At 46.9% G+C, this 21768-nt stretch overlaps 1 protein-coding gene across 2 annotated transcripts in view; it reads left to right on the plus strand.

The window, feature by feature from the left end:
• Lyn (LYN proto-oncogene, Src family tyrosine kinase) overlaps positions 1 to 21768 on the plus strand; it is a 111012-nt gene that overhangs the window by 81496 nt on the left and 7748 nt on the right. For both annotated transcript variants that reach the window (XM_021222387.2, XM_021222388.2), the window contains exon 11: positions 20173 to 20326. In XM_021222387.2, the coding sequence (XP_021078046.1) occupies positions 20173 to 20326 (154 nt within the window). The remainder of the gene's footprint in view (positions 1 to 20172; positions 20327 to 21768) is intronic.

Below are 21768 nucleotides of genomic sequence, written 5' to 3' on the forward strand. Positions count from 1 at the left end.
TCCTTCCTTCCTTCCTTCCTTCCTTCCTTCCTTCCTTCCCTCCTTTTCCTCCTTCTCTCCCGTCATTTCTTCATAGATTGAACCCAGGACCTGTATATACTGAACCTGTGTCTGTTACTCAGCTACACCCCAAGGCATTTGTTCCCCTCATACCTAAGCTCTAGCTCCTTCTGAGTTCATATTTGCTCAGAACACAAGCCTCACCCAGACTTCTCCCGTGCTCCTTCCCTTGGGGTGCTGCTAGCGAAAGCACCTGCTTTCCCTCCTTCGTTATTATTTGTTCTATTTGCTTGTGACTCTTCCTGCTGGGACTGGGGTTGTGGACTCAGCCCTGGCAACGGTCTTACACACTGACTTCTACAATGTTCCTGCTGCCGCTGTGATGCTCTGGGTTCTGTTTATGGTGGCATTATGCAATGTGTTGTCTCGTCTGTTATGCCTTGTTCTTAAAGTCTCCATACTTCTCAAGGCCTCTCTTAATTTTTCACCTGCTGCTAGTTAACTCTGTCCATCTTCTGTGGTGAATCACAGGAGAACAGTGAATATTAATGAGACTAATCTAAGTAGATAGTTGGTGGCCAAGTACTTAGATAATCCACCCCTGCACCCTGTATCTTTTCCCCAGCTTATTTCTTAAGTGGAAATTGGATGAATCCACTCTGCAGTTAAGCCCTAACTTAATCAGTGAGCAGGGTGTACAATATGTTGATGGTCCCTCTGTCCTGTTACCGTTGTCAAATATGGTCCAGAGTGGAGAAAATTAGTGTTCACCATGAATACTGTTACAGCCCACAGCAAAGGTTGGTTATCAGGCCTGGAGATGGGTCTGCTAACAATCATAGCCTCAGAAGGACAAGGACAAGCATGAAGGGGCAGAATTGGGACTTCCCCATGACCTACTTCTCCTCTGCTTTCTCTTTCCCTGGGTATCCAGTTGAGACAGGAAACCCATGATGCACATGGCCACCAATTCATGTGAGAGCTGATTTCATCACTTCCTGTCTCAGGAAAGCTCTGAACAGTCTTATGGTGCACAAGTGTAATCCGCGCTCTCCAGCAGCACCAACCCCCCCCCCCCAAGCCCACATGCCTCCACATGAAGGAATTTTGACTGGAACAGATTTCCTCGTAGCTTTTCTCTTTGCCATTTCATGCTTTTCTTTGCTATGAGAGGAAAGTGGCGCCTTAGCAGAGGTTTGGCATTTCCGATTACCTTCACCTAAATTCCAAGTGATAGACGAAAATTACTTGGCAAAAGAGGTTGAAATTAGTTGGGAACATCCTAGGACAGAACCAGATATGGAATCACAAGCTTGTAAAACTGAGGAGAAAATAGTGTACAAAATTTGAAGGACCATAAGGTGATCAGATAAAATCCCTTTGTCTTTCTGGCCCAGTGAAGCAAAGCGTTTTTTGCTACTTGGCATCAACATCTCTGAAGCGCAGACACAGTTTTCTTGGAGGCTGGCTTGGCTTGTCCATCTGCTGGGACACCACAGTGATTCCCTCCCGCTTTCTTAGACTTTCCTCTTTCCTGGGATTTCTCAAGTGCGCCTCTCTGTTGTGGCCTTTGCACTTGCATGCCCATCTGATGGCACCAGAACGGGAAAGGTCAGCAACGAAGTGGGCATTCATTAATTCCCAAAGAATACTGTGATCAGAAAGCTACTGTAGATAAAGGGGCCGTGATGATCAGGACAAGACGCCTCGGTACACATTGTTGCCTGGGAACCTTGACTCCCAGGGCATGCAATCCTGCGTAACTGGTGCTTGCCTCGTCCCGTGAAACAGAAGCCGTACTGCTGCATTTCTGTAAATAACACCCAGTTAGGTGTATCACCATGTCAGCCTTAACATCCCATGACACAGAAACTCCTTTTCTACAGAGACTACGTGAACTGTCACTCTTTTCTTTAATAATTAATGACTTTATTAATGATTTATGAATATTAATAGTTAATATTAACTATTAATATAATTAATGATTTTCATGTTCTAAACAAAGGGACATAAATACATTATATTATTTTAGTAGTCAGATTGAGGCATGGCAATGTTCTCTTTTCAAAATTAAAAATAATTGATAAAATAATTGTGCATATTTATAATGGACAGTGTGTTTATTTTTGTGCATTGTTTTTGAGACAGAACCAGGCTATGTAGCCCAGGCTGCCCTCAACTCATCATCATTCCGCCTCTGCCCTAAAAATGATGGGATTACAGGCATGTGCTCTTGTCCCAGCTCAGTGTGACTTTAAAAAAATTGAACACATTTTTATTGTGTGTACATGTTTGCGCACGTGCACACATGTAAAGTTCAAAGGATAATCTGCGGGAGTCTGTTCCCTCCTTCCATCGTGTGGGGTCCCTGCGTCCAAACCAAAGTATCAGGGTTGGCAGCAAGCAACTACCACCTGCTGAGCCATCTCAGTGGACATTCAAAACTTACTGCCCTGCCTGTTTGAATAGACACAACACGTTACTGGTAACTGTTGCCACCCTTCTGTACTTTAGAACACCAGAATTCATTCCAGATGGTTTACCGTAATTGGATCCCATTTCTCTTTATCCGTTTTGCATAATGAGTTTCACTCAAAACTCACTTTAAGCATGTGACTTAACCCTTGGGGCACGAAAACTTACAAAAATGAACAAGTGAAACTGGAGCCAATGTCAGAATTTCAAAACTGGATAATAAGCAGTTTTCTTCTACGGGGAAAAATAGAAAAAAAAAACATGCTTAATTTTCAGTTAAGAGTAATACAAAACAGGAACTCTATTTGTGTATGGGTGGCGGGTAGTGAGGGTAGCGTATTAGGTAGAGGGGCTGTGGTCCCAGACGCAAATGAGGCCGAGGAGTATGGCCAAAGGAGCCTTGTCTTGTTTTCTTTTGGTTTTGTTGTTTTGTTTTCGGGGTTCGATTGTTTTATTTCTTTATTTCTTCTTGAGGAAGAGCCTAACTCTTTAGCCTAAGCTGGCCTCAAACTTTCAGTCCCCCTGCTTCCAGTTGCCAATGCTGGGATTACAGGTGTATGATAGCACATCTGTCTATATTGTTTGAACCTGGTTGGCAATCATCCTAGTCCCAGAAAGAACCCGTGAGTCAGACCGGCCTCATATCTACTGATACTGTTTTGTCCAGGATGATAGTTGCTAGTTTGTGTTGCCATAAGTCACAAGCCAGCTTCCTCTTTGAGAATGTGTCTTGGTAGCCCACGGGGCCAGACTTAATGGAGTGAGTGGCTTAGGACCAGGGAGGGTCCTCACCAGACATAAATAGGGTTTCAAGAGAATGGATGAAGAGGTAGAGGCTGAGCCTGGGAGGGATGTACAGGGATGGTAAGGGAGAGCAGACATGAAGTGGAACAAGCATGGCCACAGAGCCAGCTCTCCGTGGGAATTACTGAGAACAAAGAAACTTACATTGCATTTTGAGGCAAAAGCGCCTTCGGAGAATTTGCTAGACCCTTCTCAGTGCACTGGTTTAAGGGAAAGTCTCTCTTGGCTGTTTCTCTCCCCCCACTCCTAGACTTCCTCTCTCCTCCTAGTTTCTGTCTGACTGTCCTTCCTGGTCTCCCCTTCTTCCCCTACTCCCCCATAACCCTCCCCAGGTCACACTGTACTTTCTGCTTGCACACAGAGAGAACTGCATAATTTTCATTTCTTAAGTAGAATCATATTAAATCTTAGGAAGGCAAAAAATGGAAATGAGATTAGTGATATGTTAATTATTGGTCTTTATAATAAACAAACAAACAAGAAAACAGGGAAAAAAAAAAAAAAGGTTGGCTTTTGTAGAGAAGAGCATTCTCCCTCTGCCCCAGAGCATCATATGCTTCAAGACATCTGTGAAAGCAGCCTCTTGGACCCCAGGGTTTTGGAAAGTGGAGACACCAAAAGTAGCCTTCACCCCAGTTTGAGGACTACTTGACTTAAATGTTTAACCTGAAGTCAACTTGTTTCTCTTGGATATCCTTGAGGTGTAGTCAGAGTGTGGGGGGGCGTGGGGCATTCCTGAGTTCTGCCTTTCCCTCTGGAACATTCTTTTTGGACTTTACTGCCATTTCTGAGGCAACGATCTGAAGCCAGCACCTGGCCCACCACAGCAGCCTGCCTGTGTCCTTCTCGCCCCAGCTCCCCTATGCTTTCCAGTCTCTGCAGCTGACATACTACTCTCCACACCCATGAGGTCATTTTCAGTTTGCACATTTGAGAATGTATGGCTTTTGTCTTCAAGCACTAGAGGTGATTGGTATGCTGACGTGTGGGCTATGGGGTATGGGGAAGAGGGGGAAGGGAGAGAATGCCTGTGCCCGGCCAGAGCTCCTGTGCTCTGGGCAGGTGGACGCTGGAGGGCTGCCAGACGCTTTCCACTCGGTCCCCGGTGGGCATCTAAGCCACTGGCCCCACTCCACAGGGGGTGGACAAGAGGCAGCCCCCAATGCCAGGGGCCTTGGGGCAACACCCTCAGCCCCTGCGATACAGGAGAAAGGTTCCTTAGACCAGGCCTTGACTGGAGCACAGGAAGGCCTTCTATGGGGAGATTAGAAACAGCTCATTAGAAGAAAACCTATACCATCATCCAAGCACAGCGGGCCTTGATGAACAGAGACTGTCTATGGTTTTAGAGCTTTATTGTAGAAAGGCAGGGTGGAAGAGAGAAGATAGAAAGAGAGAGAGACTGGCCATGGCCAAGAGGAGAGAAGGGGGAAAGGGAGAGAGAGAAGAAAGGCTAGAGTAAGAAAGAGAGAGTGAGGAGAAAGAGTAAGAGAGTGAGAGGAGATGAGGAGTGAGGTGGGGCCAAACAGCCCCTCTAATGGTGGGCTGTTATCTTGGTGTTGATAGGTAACTGGGAGGAGTTTAGCCTGAAGGTCAGAAGCTTGGGATACTGTCTACGTGACTATGTGACTACTAGCCATACTTATCCTGTGGGGGCAGTAACTTCGACAGCCAGGGGTCCTGGAGATATGAGGGAATCCCTTCTGTCCCATGTAGGTGAATTAGTACCACTCAGGTTCTACCGGGGTTCAGACCTCAACTCGACTGGAGACCAGACTGTCTGTGCATAGTCCATTGCCCCACACTGACGGGCTTGACTTGATCATCGCACATTGCATACATATAATGAACTATCACTTTATACCTACAAATGAATGTGATTTTGTATTTAAAAATATTAAACAAGGTCATTAAATGTTAAGCAACCCAGTCACAAGTTGCTTTAGTTGGGGTTTCTACTGCCATGATGAAACATCATAAACAAAAGCAACCTGGGAAGGAAAGGGTTTATTTTATCATATGCTTGCAAGTATACGTCTAGTCTTCATCACTGAGGAAAACAAGAACAGGAACTGGAGGCAGAAACAGAAGCAGAGGCCATGGAGGAACACTGCTTTCTGGCTTCGTCCCCATAGCTTGCTCACCCTGCTTTGTTATATGTACTAGACCATCTGCACAGTTACAGTCAAATCAAAATAAAGCAGAATTCAACGATATAAGAAGTTCAGTGTTTGATATCTGATACCAACTCATACTCTTTTGAACTCTAAAGGACTTAGGCAGCAGAGCTTCTTCTGCAGCACACACAGCTAGACTTAAGCCAGCTCCACTCCATAGCTGCAGCTGTCATTGGTGGTTATCCCATGGTACCGCATCTCCAAAATATTGGGGTCTTCACTGCAAGTGGGTTGCACCTATAATGATAGCCTCTCCTGGGATTTCATCGGGAATCTGACCCTTCCACATAGTGCCAAGCCTCAGTTGCTCCCCATGACTCCTTTAGTCCTGGGGCTCCTACTTCCAGGAACCTGGGGACAGGAGCTGATGCAGAGCCCATGGAGGGGTGCTGCTTATTGGCTTGATCCTCATGGCTTGCTCAGTCTGCTCTCTTATACTCCAGAACTACCAAGCCAGCGGTGGCATTGCCCAGAGTGAGCTGGGCCCTCACCACCAACAGTGGGGTGGGCCCTCTTTCATCAATCACTAATTTTAAAAGTGGCCCACAGGCCAATCTGATGGGAACACTTCTTCAATTCAGGCTCGCTCTTTCCAAAAGACACTGGCTTGTGTCAAGCTGACCTAAAACTTGGCCAGCACCCATAAATCTCAGACAGGGAGTTGGCTGACAGCTCTTCTTTCTCATCCCTCCTCAGCTTCCTTCTTTCCAAGTTTCACTGAGTAGGCAGGGCAACTGCCGGGTTTCTCTTCTCCCTCGGCCCCCTCTCCTCCTCTTCCTCCCTTCTCTTTTCTCTCCTAGTCTTTGATTTTCAAATATGGTGGTTAAATAGGAGCTTGAAGATGGCTTGGTATGAGTTCAAATCTCCCAGTCCCATGTAAAGCTGGGGTGGAAGGCAAGGACACCTGAGGTTTCCCTTTGACCTCTACGTGTGTTGTATGGCATGTCCATGCCCTGTCCCTGTACACATCAGACACATTCACAATTGGGCTTCAAATATACATAGCATCAAACGCACCAGCTTAGCTATATTCAGCACTATCAGCAGCATGAAGTCCATTCACACTGTTGGAAAACCAAAAGCACTTCCAGAGCCAGCTTGCCCGTTGCCCTCTCCCTGACCCCTGGCGGTACCCTTCCGTGACCCTCTATTACCCATCTTTCTAAGTCTGCACACTGTCTGTATCTCACCACCTTTCGTGCCAGACAACTCTTCTCCGTGAGTTCCAACTGGACCTGGAGCTCCAGTGGTCCACAGCACCCTCCTCCTCCTCCTCAGCTCTGCAGCTCCAAAGATGCTTCCTGAGCTCAGCATCTTTCCCAAATTTTCCTTCATGGAAAGTACTGTCCTTTGCCTCATGCCCACACTCTTGCTAACAGCTGTCCTCCCACCTGAGCCATTTCCCCTCCTGCCTGCTCCGGGGCTCTCGATAGTCACCTCTGAGAATTTCTTCCATAGCAAGTGCAATATAGCTCAGTGAGTTCTTGTTTGTGTTCCTATCATCAGCACATAGGGGAGGTGCTGGGTAAAAACTCGCTGAGTCATTTTATTGACCCTTAAATTAGAGCACACCTGTCTTGCTTCACGTAGCTCTGAATTGGTGACTGGAAGAATGGTGTGTCACCTTGAAGGTTGTCTGAGGCTCAGGTGTGAACAAAGCATTTTCATGTTCCCCATCTTCTGTGTGTTTGGTTCCCTGCGCAAAACTTGCCTAATCGGTCAAACAAAAGCGAGAGAAGAAGGAAATAGAGTGTGAGTATCTGGACTGTTAGAGAAAAACAAAGAGTGGCTTTGTATCACATTCCTTGTGGCATAAAGAACACCAGGAAGAGTGAAAGACTATAAATGAACTGGTTGAAACTGCAGCAAGGGGGGGGGGGAGGGATGCACAGCAGAACAGGTGTTTTTCTCTCTTGGCCTAAGTGAGGGCCTTTCTGGGCCTTTCCGTTGGCATAGAGCACACCTTGATACTGGAATTAACATGGCGAAGGAACACCTCTCTACAAAATTATGATTTGTAAGTGGTAGAAATTTCTCCAGCTTCTCCAAGTCTTTTTCATCATTTCCTGGGTCATACCAACTCCTTGTTCCTTTAAGATACATCTGCTAGTACTCACGTGTTCCTTAGCTCAGTTTTTCTTGGTACGTCCCCACACCGTGTGATCCTTTTGCTGACGGTAGACCCTTTGCTTTATCCCCAGAGCCTTAACTGCCTTGAAGCCCTCACCCTCACACTGTGCTTGCCCCAGTCGTCCTGGGTTCCCCGGATGCTTCCCTCACCATGACACAGAACACTGTCTCTAAGCACAGCCCCCATTGTTCCCAGCAATCCTCACCTTCAAATTCAGGCCTGTTTCTTCCTTCCTGCCTCCAGGACTGTCTTACTCATCACTCAGCCCCAGGCAGTAAGAGATGCTTGTTGGACCTTTGGTCCTGCTGTGTCTCCATTTTGTTTTAGTGTTGCTCCCTCACGCGTTATCAGTGCCCACACTTCCTCTATCCGCAGAGTCCCTCCTTTCTGCAAACACACCCCTCTGTCACACCTTCCTGGTAAAATCTTTCCTGGCCTCCTGCAGAGCCACCTCTTCCACGATTAACTTTCAGCTAGGCACTGTTAAGGCAGTGGGCTTTCTGCATTTCTAATTCAGGACCACTAGTCTGTGGGTCCCGCTACAAGTTGCAAGCCCCATACCTTTTCGGCTCAAGGGCAACAGTGTTTCTCCTTCATCTGCACACTGCCCACCCCCTTGGGGCTCTTAGTGGACCTCCTGACTGGACCTTTCTCTGACAGCCCTTCCCCCATTCAGCCTCTGTCCACCCGACTTGATACACGGGCGTTACAAGTGTTACTCATGGAGCTCTCACCTCTCCTGCTATTTCTAGACATTTGCCTCTGGTGTGAGTACAGGTTAAATTCCTAATTTAAAGCTGAGCAGCTGCCTCAGGAATACAATAGTTCCTTAGGATCACCAATTCTTTCCTTGGCTCTTCCAGGTTCTGGTGGTCCTGGCACTCCCTGGTTTGAGGCAGGGTTCTGTAAGACCTGTGCCCTTACCAAGACTTCTCTGCAGGAGAAGCAAAGCCCCCCCCCCTGCTGTTTTCATAAACGCCCACCAGACATTGGACACAGGGTCCACCCTGAGCCTAGAATGGCATTTCATCTCAAGATCTTTAGTTTATTAAATCTGAAAGATTTTACTTTACATCAGTGGTTCTCAGCTTTCCTAATGCTGCTGCGACCCTTTAATACAATTCTTCATGTTGTGGTGACCCCCCCCAACCATAAAATTATTTCATTTCTATTTCATAACTGTAATTTTGCTATTATGAATTATAACATAAATATGTGTTTCCCATTATGAATTATAACATAAATATGTGTTTCCCAATGGTCTTAGATGACCCCTGTGAAAGGGTCATTCCACACACACCCCAGGGGGCATGAGGAACAGGGTAAGAACCACTGGTTTACAGGGTCAACTTTTGCATTCTGAAGGTAGTCATTTGGGGGCACTGTAGACGTAGTGAAACTATCCAGCTCTGAGCACTTTGTAGCTCCCGTCTCCAGCTCCAAATGGCTCCCTCCAGTCTACTGCCTTCTTGGCTTCTCCACAGGGATGTGTGTTCATCACATCACACTGATCATGCCCAGCTGAGATGCCTCTTCTTCCCGCTCCTGAACCATTCCCATTCATGGCTGGTCCTTAGAGTTGCCAAACCTTGACACCCTCCTGAGTCCTTCACTCAATGCAGTCCTACACAGGTGACTCACACGGCCACCTCCGCCACCTCCTCATGACTTACAGAATAACTGCCTGCCGATCTTTGCTTCTGGTTTCCCTGCTCCTGAGCCCCCTGGTCACTGACCAGAGCGCTGTGGGATGACATGCTCGGAGACCTCCAGTGCTTTGTGCATCGCTCAGGACAGACTGAGCCCTGAAAAGGCCGTTGGTCTGCACTTTAATATGATGTTCCCAGTGTACGTATATGTCTGTTATTTGTTTGCAAAACTGTTGCAGAGTCTTCCATACATATCATATCCTGAGTCTCCTCTTAAGTGTTTGTTTAAACTTATGTATCCTATAGCTAAGGACAAGCTTCGGGTGTCCTTTAGCTTCATGTGAGCCTGGGAAGTACTGATGGGAAGTTGCTGGGTGATGCTTTTGTAGGCCGTCCCGCCAGAGGCCCACATCTGTTCCTCTCTGAGGCACATCTGCTGGAGGAACCTGACTTTTGTCATGCTCATGAAGTCAGGGAAGCCCAGGAATCATCTGCCCAATCCTGTGTGTTCTGGCAAATTCTGACTGGCGAGGAGACAAGTTTCTCTCAATATCACTCCAGCCTCCACCACCTCCTGCTTCGTAAGGGAAAGCTGGAGTGGTGGAGGGAGACCTTTACGGGCTTCATCCGTAAACACAGAGTATTTTGAAAACTCACTTCAAAGGGGATGAAATATAAATAGAGATGACCCCGAGTCTGTTTCTGGAATTTAATAGATCTCGATACAAACTTCCCTGAAGCTCCATCCCAGGATAAATGAGTTAGTGATTTGGTGTAGAGCACAGTTTTTAACCAACTGCACTGTAGAGAGGCAGCGATCTGTTTCCTAGTGTCTGGCTTGGTGTCTGTTTGACAGATTCTTACTTTCTGTCTCCTTATGAGAAAGTAAACGTGATAGACGGGGCTCCTCTGGGAGACCTCTGCCTTGAGAAGAGGATGGGGCTTGTAGGCAGGGAGAACCGTAGATGGATGGGTGGATGGATGAATAGATGCAGTTCTCTCAAACAAGGAAGACTCCCACCTCACAAAGACCTTGACCTTCAGGCCTTTGACACTCTAAGACCAAGCTACTATAGTTCAGTTGGTTGCAGTCCCAGCAGCAACAACAGTAGTAACAACAACAGCATGCTGAGGGTGAGTGTACCTAGGGAGTCCTAGAGAAGGTATGGTGCTCCCCCCCCCCATTTTTCTATTAAAAGTCTATAAAGGCGTGTGTACCTATCACAGTGTAATCTTTTTCTGATCATTTCCTTTGCATTCGCCTAGACACAGCACTTGGGTCATGCCCAGTTCTTCACTGGCCAGCAGTAGCACAGAGCACAGCTGTTGCCCAGGGCTCTGCTGGGCTGGGCTCCTTACGATGGAGGGCAGCTGTCTTAGTTCTTGTCAAAGTCATAGCTCATTCCCACTGAGCATTTTCAGCCTTGAGCTGAGGGAATCATTACTTGCAGGGAGGTATCAGGAGTCCCCTGTAGGGTCAGTCCACAGTCCACAGTCCACAGTGGAGTTGGTGGAAAACCACGTTCTCAGTGGTCTCTGCTCACTGGAGACCAGGGTTAGGGCATTTCCACCACTGTTGTGGCAGTGAAAAGATTTCTAGTATGTCTGCTACTTTCTTCCCTATCCTGTGTGTACTGAAGTGATAAGTCATTTCCATGAATCAATGGTAGCCAACCTGCATGGCCAGTGTGCCCGAGGCCAGGCTGTGCCCACCTGGTCTCCCACCTGGCCTCTCCATGACCACCTCTAGTGTTTATAATTTCACTGCTATAAGCACATTACAGATGCTAGTCATTTTCATATGGATAAAGTGCAGGGCTGAGGGTTTAAGCTTAGCATGTCAGGGCTCTGGGTTCAGCATGCAGCAGCACATGCACACACATACACACACACACACACACAAAGGGTTCAGGGATGGTAACACAATCACTATAATAATTATTTAGGCTGGAAAAGTAGCTCAATGGTTAAGAACACTTGTTGCTTTTGCAGAGGACCCAGGTTTGGTGCTCTGAATCTGTGTAGTAGCTCAGCTGTCCATAGCTCCATCCAGTTCCAGGAATTCTGAGCCCATCTTCTGACTTCTCTGTGCAAAAGTGGTACATATACTCAAACATGCAGGCAAAGCAGTTATCACGTAAAATAAGTAAACCAAAAAATTTAAAAGTGCTAATTATCGTTCACTCCCATCTCCCATGAAACTCGGGTTATCGGTCTTGTAGCAAGCACCTTTATCCCCTGGGCCGGCCTGCTGACCTAGTTGCAGTTTTGAGACCGGACTGAATGAACGGGAAGAGATTCTTGGACAATTTCTTCTAGGTCCCGCCCTGCCATTCAGGACTTCCACATGGCCTGTCACTCTCTACTTATGCCTGGTATTAAGCACTTCCACACTGCTGAGCCACCAAGTCTTTCGTTTGACACCTCTTTCTAACTCTCCATATCCCTTATATGCCCCGCCTGCTAACGAGCATTCTGCTCTCTGTAGGTCTGAATTCAACCATTCAAAGCTCCTAACTTGCTTCATTTAGATTCATATCTATAAGGTTCCTGTGTGTTTTAACATGTGTCAGATGTCCTTCCTTCTGTTGACTGGATAACGGTCCATGATATGAAAATACTGCCCTTTGTTTACCTGTTCAACCACCAGTGGATATTTGGGTTAATCTATTATTCACTATTGTGAATAATGCTTCTCTGAACATAGGTGTGTGTTGCGGGTTTCCTTGGTGCTGTTTGCATTTTCATGTTAATTCTGCTTCCTTAAGAAGGGTTGCTCCTGATGAGAAGTAGATTTCATACTCAGATGACCTCACTAAACCTTCTCCCCATTCTGACTGGGCAACTAAAGGCTGGAGCCAACGGCTGGACAGTGGGAGGGAAAGGTGGGGCTGAAAGTCTGAGGGAGGGAGAGGAGAGAGACAGAGACAGAGAGAGAGAGACAGACAGAGAGACAGAGAGAGAAAGACAGAGACAGACAGACAGAGACAGGGAGAGAGGGAGGGGGGATAGGAAGCAGAAGCAGAAGAGGAAGGGGAAGAGGAAGAGGAAGGGGAAGAGGAAGGAAGATGGAGCAGAACCACATGGCCTGGAGAAGTCACAAGTAACAAGGGGTCTCAGAGCTGGAAAATAAACTAGTATAGTGATAGATCTGCCCAATGTAGGCTTATAGCTTATAAATATAATAACTGGTGTAAAAAATTACCTCAACAGATGTACAAGTATGTCTCAGGTCCCTACAATGGTTTCTTGTGTGTGTGTGTGTGTGTGTGTGTGTGTGTGTGTGCTCGTGTAAGTTCAAGTGCACATGTGCAAGTCTATGTGTCTGTGTGTGTGAAGGGCCAGAAACAGACATCATATGTCATTCCTTAGGAGCAGTTTAGCTCCTTTTGAGGCAGGGTCTCTCAGTGGCTAGGCCATCTAGGGATCATGCTGTCTCTGCCTAGCCAGCACTAGGATTTAAAGCACATGTTATGATACCTGGCTTTTTTTTTAATGTAGGTTCTGGGAGTCAAAGATCTTCCTTCCTTCCTTTCTATCTGTCTGTCTCTTTTTAAGAAAGAGAATTCCTGGAACATGTAGTGATTCTATTTTCAATAATAAAAGCCCACCATGCTCTTTTACACAGCATCTGCTCTGGGCCCTAGTCCCTCGCTAGCCCAACTTGCTCTTCTCTAGTGTGTCCACACAATTCTCAGCAGAGCGAAGTAGTCGCATGTGGGTTATTGTGCAAGAGAAAGTCTAAGAAAAATAACTGACAATTCCCCTCTACTGGCTAACGAGAGTGATTCCTTTTCATGGGAACATACTAATTTAAATGCAATCGGTCCCTTGGTAGAGCCACCTGTGGAAAGCTGTGTCCCTGAGGAACCCTTGTCTGTTGTTGGCTGCTTATATTCTGATCAGTCACAGATGTGGCTTTCTTTGCGTGTGTGTCCCTCTCTCCTCCCTCCTCCTCAGCACTGAGGACAGACCAACAGACTTCTGCTTTTGCCTTGGCTGGATTTTAAATGACCTCATCATCTTCTTTCTCTTTCCCTTCTTTATTTGGTGAATGCTTTGCTTTTAAAAGCAGAAGCCAGTGTGCATAAGGAGGATCCCACTAGATATGGCTTCGAAACCTGGTCTTCCTTGGAGGAGACCCTCTCTGGATCCTGGATCCTCTTCTCTGCTGTGAGTGGCACCTGTTGAGCAGGCTAGTTTTGACTGTTTTAAAAGTCTAGCAGGGTCAGGGTGAGGAGAAGCTAAGATGGCAGCTGTTATCATCAACATCAAAGCATAGATCATCATGTCTACCTGTGTTTTCTTGGGGAAATATAGATATTATAACTAAATAAAATTGAGTTTCAAGAGACTCGGTAGCAAGGAGTGGGCTTTTGGATCCATGCTTCCTCCACGCACATTATAGATTGCTGTGTAGAGACCCAGTATGGAGAATCTGTAGCCATTACTATTATTTCTATGGCAATTGAGAGCCATGAGACAAATGCTGCCCTGTTGGAGACACAAAGAAACGTGGATCCTGGTTTTGCTTGGTTTGCAAACTCTGTTTTCTGCCCTTATCATGACACCTTCTCCCCGTTCGGAACGACTTCAGAGACGGCGGTGTGTAGCACTTACTGCTCATTTTTCCCTTCCACTTTACTAGAGTCGTCCTTAATCCAAGGGCTCTTGGGACATTGGGGTAGAACTAAGTCTCTGAACCCTTTGCTCAGTCATAGGAGGCGGGCGGCACTCTAGAGTGTGGGGTGAGCTTGCCCCACAAGCAGGTAAGGCAGCAGGGCGGCGGCTCCCCTCTTCCTGCCCTTTGGTGGCTCCTTCTTTAGTGTCTCTCCTGCTTGCATGGATGACTGATGTATTCCCACAGCCCATTCGAAGGCAGGCTGCTGCGTTTCAGTTCCGGCTTCTCGTTCAGGCTGAAACTTCCTGGGATAGAGTTTAGCTTTGCTTGAGAGATCACATTCGGCTCTCCTGAGTTTCTTTCTCCCCGAGTCAGCTGACTCTGGTGTGGGCGTTTCTTATTAAAAACCGGAAACAAAACCTTTCGCCCTGCTATCTGCTGATGTTCCCAAAATCTGTAGTAATTAGTGAACATGAACACTGGAGCAATAGTTGTGGAGCCCAAGTCACCTGTGAGACACTTCATTAGCTGTCCATCAGGAAGCTGGATGGTGGCATCTGAGCCATTGTCCATGAACAGATGAGCGCCACAGTGAGGAGCTTCCTGGATTCCAGTCATTGTTGTGGGGACCAGCTGAAAGTGACACTCTGTGGGGGCTGGAATGGACCGGTTCCACACAGGGAGGCAGATGACTGACTTGGGAGCAGTTTTCACTAGGAAGTCAGTCACCTGCAAGGAGAATTATTTGAGTCCTGCCTGGGTTGCAGACGTAATTGATATTTCCAGCTAGCGTTAAATCCCCAATAAGGAAGGCTTGTCGTGTGTCACTGTGGGCCTTCGATGTTCTCCACACGGAGGTAACTGTGCCGTGAGCCGCCAGCATGGCACTAAGTATGTGCAGTGGTGATGGGAAGTTCAAGTTCATTAGTGGAGAGGGACCAGTATTGCCTTCCTCAGAGCGATCCTGGTACAGTGAGGCTTGATGAGGCAGATCACGCTGTGCACCCCTTGTTTGTGGAATAGGAAGACAGGCTTTCTATGTAAGCGTTGTTAGTGGGTGGGAAATTTATGTGAGCATGCCCAAGCAAGATTCTTCTAATATCTTTAGTCTGATTTAACATTCCTGATATTATATCCTGGGAGAAAATTATGTGCAAAGTAGTAAGACCCTGCAGTTTATATCCTATCGCCACCAAGCCCACCATGACTGTACATGTACAGCTAAGGCTGTTGTGCTGTGAGAACCACTTTGTGTGAAAAACCACCCATGGTTACCAAATGCCAATGCCGTGCCAGCCACTGACTGCATATACAACTGTAGTCTCAGATTATAGTACCTAGTGATGGTGTCGCCACCTTAGGCTATGGAAGTACAGCACACAATGATTGAACAATAGCAAGATCACTTAGTGATTGATTTTTAAGGATGGGTCCCTACTAAGGCATGACCACAGGCTAGCAGTCCACAGCAGTCTCTGGGATTCTGACCACGGTCTAAGGTCCAGCCCTGGTCCAGCACATCCTACACACACACACACACACACACACACACATGCACACACACACGCGCGCACACATGCACACACACACACACACACACACACACACGCACGCACGCACACGCACGCATACGCATGCACGCATACGCATAGCCTACACTTGCAAGAAGCTCTGCATGCTGCGGCTCCTGACATGACTTCTGTTAGAAGCTGATACTACCCATCTCTGACTTGTGTGCTTGGCCAGACCTGTGGCTCTGGGCTTGTGGGAGGGCAAGCTCTTCAGCTGATTGGTTATTGAAAACAATCATCCGGTTGGCTGTCACCTGAGGCAAGCCTGGCTTACGGGTGAATGAGTAAGAGCATCCCTGAAGCCTCTCTTCCTTCCCAAGGCGTAAGAGAGGCTGCATCTCAGGACTCAGTTCCTGACACCGCAGGGCTGTTTGTCAACTAACAAGACAAGGCTGTCCTTCCCCTAGGGAGCGTCATTCTTACCGTCTGTGGCTAGGTTGCTAGGCTGGTGAGGGCCCTGTGGTTCACAGACCTCCGCCTTGCCTGGTAGCTCTGCCCGTCCTCCCAGGGGAGCAGCACACACTCAGCAAGAGTGTGTTTCACAGCATGGCTTCAGCCAGAAACATTTTCAAGTGACAGACACCACTCTGGACAGAGTGTGATCATGGGCTGTGGTTGTCATGTACCCCCATGGGCTTCCTTCACACTGCTGTTTTATGAGACCTTTAACTTCTCTAAGCTTCATTTGCATGTGTTCCGTGGGAGTAAAACCCGCCTAGTGGTTGTTATTAGGGTCAAACATGAGTTAAGTATAAAGGTTGTAAAACACGGTGAATGCTGAACTAGTAGTGGTTACTATCTCTCTCACTTACGTCATCATAATCATTACTCACCACCAGCACCACTACTATGACCACCACCCCCACCCCCACCACCATCGTTTGGAAGCTGAGCTCGGAAAAGCACTCTTAACTGGAATACAAAGCCAAAGTACACAAGGCTTGTTCGGTGCTGTCCCTGCTTCAGAGAATCACCTCCAAGCACTTTCAATGGGTGCCTAGCTTGAGTAGATGGGCCTGGAGCCCTCCTAGCAAGTTCTTGGGCTGTCCTTAAATGAGCTGACCCCGGGCATCCATGGCAGAGCTTGTGAGCAGGGCCTTTGCTGTCTGTGATGTTCCGTATCTGTGTTTCCCACACAGGTTTCTAGCTAACGGCGGTTTAGGCCTAAGTTGGGATTTTAGCCAGCCTCAGCTTCTTTGCACTTCTGGCCCAGGGTCTATATAATTAATTATTAGACTGTTAGCTAGGTGTGACCAGCATTTCAAAAAGGCTGCTACTAAGGAGGCCTGGAAATGGGCTCAGAGATCATCAGTAATGACCATGCCGTTGTTTGTATCCCTTTGGAGCTCTAGAACGTACCTCTGGCTCATTTCAGCAAGGCATCTCTCTGTCTCCTTAACCCAAACATTCCATCCAGTTGTTCAACAACTGCTTGGCCCATTCTTCTGCTTAGTCCCAGCATGCTCTGCACTCTTCCACTTTCTTTGGCTTTAGTAAGTTTGGCTAAGGTTGGTGTGTCATCACACTAAGAGAAACTGAGGCATGACTCCTGGCCCCAAACTTTGCCTCAGTCTCAGGGTGATATTACATCACCCTCTCTGCCCTCTATGTCATGCCCCACTGGTCTGGTGCAGAGTCTTCTAGAGGAAGTCATGTATGCTAGCATGCCCTCACCAGGGTGCACACACACACACACACACACACACACACACACCACCTACTGCCTTCTGTGGACTTCCTGTTGAAGCTATTTTGAATATTTCCAGATAAGAGTGCACATCTTCTGAGTGCCTAGGGCCGTTGAGAGTAGGGGAAAGCAGAGACCACCCAGTCAATCTTAGAGCAGCCTCATATTTGCCCCTGCCACCCTCTGGTTTCTGTTCTGTGTGCTTGCCAATTGTTAGATTTGTACAGTGCTTTACAAGGTCAGGCTGCCAGGTCATCATGCTTTGTACTCAGTTCAGCGCTGAATGCAGGCAGCAGGCAGCACGCGCAGCTCACGTGTGCCCAGGGATGTGCACATTTGAAGTGGGCACATGGATAGAGTGGCGAGCCGTGGAGATGTACTCCTTGGAGAAAAGCACTGTGCTACCAAGGCTTCTCAAAATAAAAGCGCCCTCTCAGCCGAGCCCTGCAGAGTGAATGGGTCACATAAGAGGGCAGTGAATGTTCCAGGTTTGAAGGTGGTTGCCAGGAGGCTGCGGGAGGGGTCATGGTGAGAAGGCAAGAAGTTGAAGCAATGCCAGGTCCTGGAGAACCTTGGTAGCACTGCTAAAGTATTTGGACAGTGTGCCTTGGTGCCCACACAGAGTGAAATTTTGAATTGACTAGACTTTGAAGTAAGTCTGGGACATATTGAGCATTCTCGAATTTTTATGACCAGAAAAATGACAGTTGCCAAATCTTGTTGTGTGCTAGCAACATAGCTTCCTGGTGCGAGCAAAACCCAAGCTCGGGGGCTGGAGGGATAGCTCAGCAGTTAAGAGCACTGACTGCTCTTCCAGAGAACCTGAATTCAATTGCCAACAACCACATGGTGGCTCACAACCATCTGTAATGGGATCTGATGCCCTCTTCTGGTGTATCTAAAGAGATGTACTCACATATATAAAATAAATAAATAATTCTTTAAAAAAACAAAAGCAAAACCAAAACCTTAGTTAGCTCGTTTTCCTGAGGGGGATTAGTAACAGCAGCAAAGTTGCACTAGATAAAAGTGAGACTAGAAAAGATATACAGTGCGGCCTTTGTCTCAGAGGTGTTTATTTTCTGGTTGCCATGACAACAGTAAGCCCCCTGAACAGAATGAAAACAAAGGTAAAGCTCTAACCCTCAGCTGCCAGTAGTGTTTGTGCAAAACAACACTGTAGAGCAGGAGAAGAGAGGCTCGGGATGGGACTTGGTCGCCTCTGGAAGGGGACCCAGGATGAGGCCTGGAAGGAAAGGAAGCGGCTCCTTTGCTGAGTAGTAGAGGGCAAGGGACTTGAGTGGGCTTCACAGCATGAGGTAATGAGGCTGCTGCTCACAGTGATGGAGGAGGAGTCTGGTTCTTCCAGATGAGCTGCTGCAGTTTAAGGCAGAATCTGGGGGACAATGCACTCTATTGAGAAGTAATCCTAATTGGAGGTGACTTCTTCTAACTCTCTTAAACACACACACACACATACATACAGACAAGCACACAGAAACACACACACACAAGCACACCAAACACACACCATAAACATGCACACAAACACACGTAAACACACACACAAGCACACATGCACGCACACACACACACACACACACCTTCCTTCCTTATCCTTGACTGTGTAACTTGGTGGCACAATCCTTTAAGTGATTTTTTAGAGCTCTGCCACACTTCCTGCCAGCACTAAGTGGTGCCTTCTCCTCTCGGGGTCGTTGTCTATTGGAATCCTTCATTCTGCCTCATGCCCTTGCTTTGCTGTCAGAGTATATTCAGTTCTTCCTGAGGGACTGTGCTCAGAGGCTCTGGAGAGCTGGCTCCACACCTCTTCCTTAGCAGGATCCTGATAGAGTGGGTCTTACTAACAACCACAGCCCTCATGGCCTGGTGCCTTATAAGGAACTTGTATTATTAAAAAGTTACTTTCTTCACTTCTGTTGTCTTCGTTCTGGTTTCTACCACAAAACACCATGGGTTGAATGGCTCAAACAACAGGCGTTTATTTCTCAGAGTTCTAGGGACATCCAGGAGGAAGCGCCAGCACATTCAGTATCTGGCTCAGGCCCATTCTCCCTTAATAGCTATGGCTACCCAAGGTGGAAGGGACCAGGAAGCTCTCTGTGGCCTCTTGCGTAAGGACACCAAGTCTTCCCTGACCCCCTGACCTAATTACTTTACAACTGCCAACACATAAGGATCATACTGAGGGTCATTTGGGGGATGCAACATCCAGAGAATAACATATATTTCCTCACTTAAGAATCTAAGATTACGGGCTGGAGAGATGGCTCAGTGGTTAAGAGCACTGTCTGCTCTTACCCAGGTCCTGAGTTCAAATCCCAGCAATCACATGACTCACAACTATCCCTAATGAGATCTGATGCCCTTTTCTGGTGTGTCTGAAGACAGCTACAGTGTACTTACATATAACAATAAACAAATCTTTAAAAAAAAAAAAAAAAGAATCTAAGATTATGACATCTGCATATCAGCATTGGCAGGTTTTACAGATCTTAAAAAGAACCTTCACCCTGTTAAAAATATTGAAATACATTGTTATTTTAAAAACAAAACGTTACCATGGGGCTAAAGAGATAGCTCACCAGTTAAAACCATAAACTGCTGTTAGAGAGGGCCCAAGTTCAGTTCCCGTTCTCATGTTGGGCAGCTCTCAGCTGTCTGCAACTCCAGCTCCCGGGGATCTGATGCCCCCTTCTGGCCTCTATGAGCAACTACATACAATGTTTACACTGTCACACAAAAGATGCACAAACACAAACACACACATACACATATGAACAGACACACAGATAAATAAAAATAAAATAAAACCCTTTTTTGAAGTTATCATCATTGTAGATATTAGGGACAGATTTTAGAAAGGATTCTAAGGGTGACTTTAGCACTATCTTAAAAATGTGAACAATCAGAATAATAATACACATGAAAGGATCTCAAAAACTCAAGTTTTGTGTTTGTGTTTGTTTTGTTTTTCTTGATGGCCAACCATGACAGCCTATCTAGAACACAAGTCTGAGCCCCTTCTGTTTGCAGATTGCAGAAGGCATGGCGTACATCGAGCGGAAGAACTACATCCACCGTGATCTGCGAGCTGCTAACGTCCTGGTCTCTGAGTCACTCATGTGCAAGATTGCAGACTTTGGCCTCGCGAGAGTCATCGAAGATAACGAGTACACAGCAAGGGAAGGTATGTGTGCTGGGCCACCGAGGCCACCTCCCTGCAGGCTTGTGCTGTGTTTTCCACATGTTGGCCCCCGTGCCTGATGCCCTCCTGTTTCTCCACCCCCAATTCCACCATGTGTTCTCTCTGTTCCCACAGTCCTCATTTCTACCTTCAAGACAGGGCGCGCTGCCGGGCGTGGTGGCGCATGCCTTTAATCCCAGCACTCGGGAGGCAGAGGNAGGCGGATTTCTGAGTTCAAGGCCAGCCTGGTCTACAGAGTGAGTTTCAGGACAGCCAGGGCTACACAGAGAAACCCTGTCTCGAAAAACCAAAAAAAAAAAAAAAAAAAAAAGACAGGGTGCGCTGCTGTGTAACAAGAGTCATCAACAGTAGCATCTATCTTCTTCTTTGCTGGTTCTTAGATAAGGGGTTGTTTTACCCTTTGGTACTGGGGATCAATAGACTAGGGCCTAGTGCTTGCAAGGCAAGAGCTCAACCACTGAGTTGTAGCACGGTCTTGCTGTGTAACCCAGGCCGGCCTCAAACTCTAAATCCTGCTGCCTTAGCCTCCCAAGTGCTGGGATTACAGGTGTGTGTACATCCAGCCTCGTATTTCAGTTGCTCAAACTAAAACAGAACTAAACTTGTCAAAATTAAGATTCTTGGTTTACCCTGTCAGGTAGATTTCTTCTCTCAATAATAAAGTTATGTGTGCTTCCCTGGACTGCAGAGACGTTTGTTACACTCATTCGATGCTGCACACCACTGATGACAGACCTCAGAGGTTCTGCAGCTCTAGAGATCCCTCTGTAAGGGACTGAGTCAGGATCCACACCAGAGAATCTAGCTTCTGAGTACATGAGCAAGAACCGAGTCCACTGGTTTGTTGACACCAGCAAGCACTGAGTCTTTGAAAAATGCCAGAAAGATACGAAGGCCATAAGGAACAGTCAGGATTGAACCAAACAGAAAGTGGTAGCATGGGGATGCTCTCAGTCCCTGCATCTCTGTCCTTCCATCATGCAGCACTGCTCCAGACTGTCTGGTCATAATCTAGGAATCAGTGATACGGTCCAGCACACAATAGCTGTACACAACTGTCTTTACTGCTCTTGTAGGGACTTCCAGGTTTAGTAACCCACTGCAAAAGAAAACCCATGCAAAGACATAATAAAGGTACTGTCTTCAAGCAATGGCTATGACCCCTTAGCAGTCCCATGGTGATGGAGTTACAGTCTGTGCCAAATCTTGCTTTCCTTGAAGGGAATTATATATACTTCTGGCTGTGGATATAGTTCAGTGGTCAAATGTGTACTTAGTATTCATCCCCAGCACTCAAAGTTAAGTAGGCAAATTTAAATGAAATAGAAGATGTATTCATGGAAACCTAGAATGAGTCCATTAAGGAAAAACCTGGACTGTTCTACAGAGAAAGTTTGGTTTGACATTTTCATAGGTTTGCTTGG

This window comes from Mus pahari, chromosome 22, assembly GCF_900095145.1.
Source record: "Mus pahari chromosome 22, PAHARI_EIJ_v1.1, whole genome shotgun sequence".
Classification (NCBI taxonomy): Eukaryota; Metazoa; Chordata; class Mammalia; order Rodentia; family Muridae; genus Mus; species Mus pahari.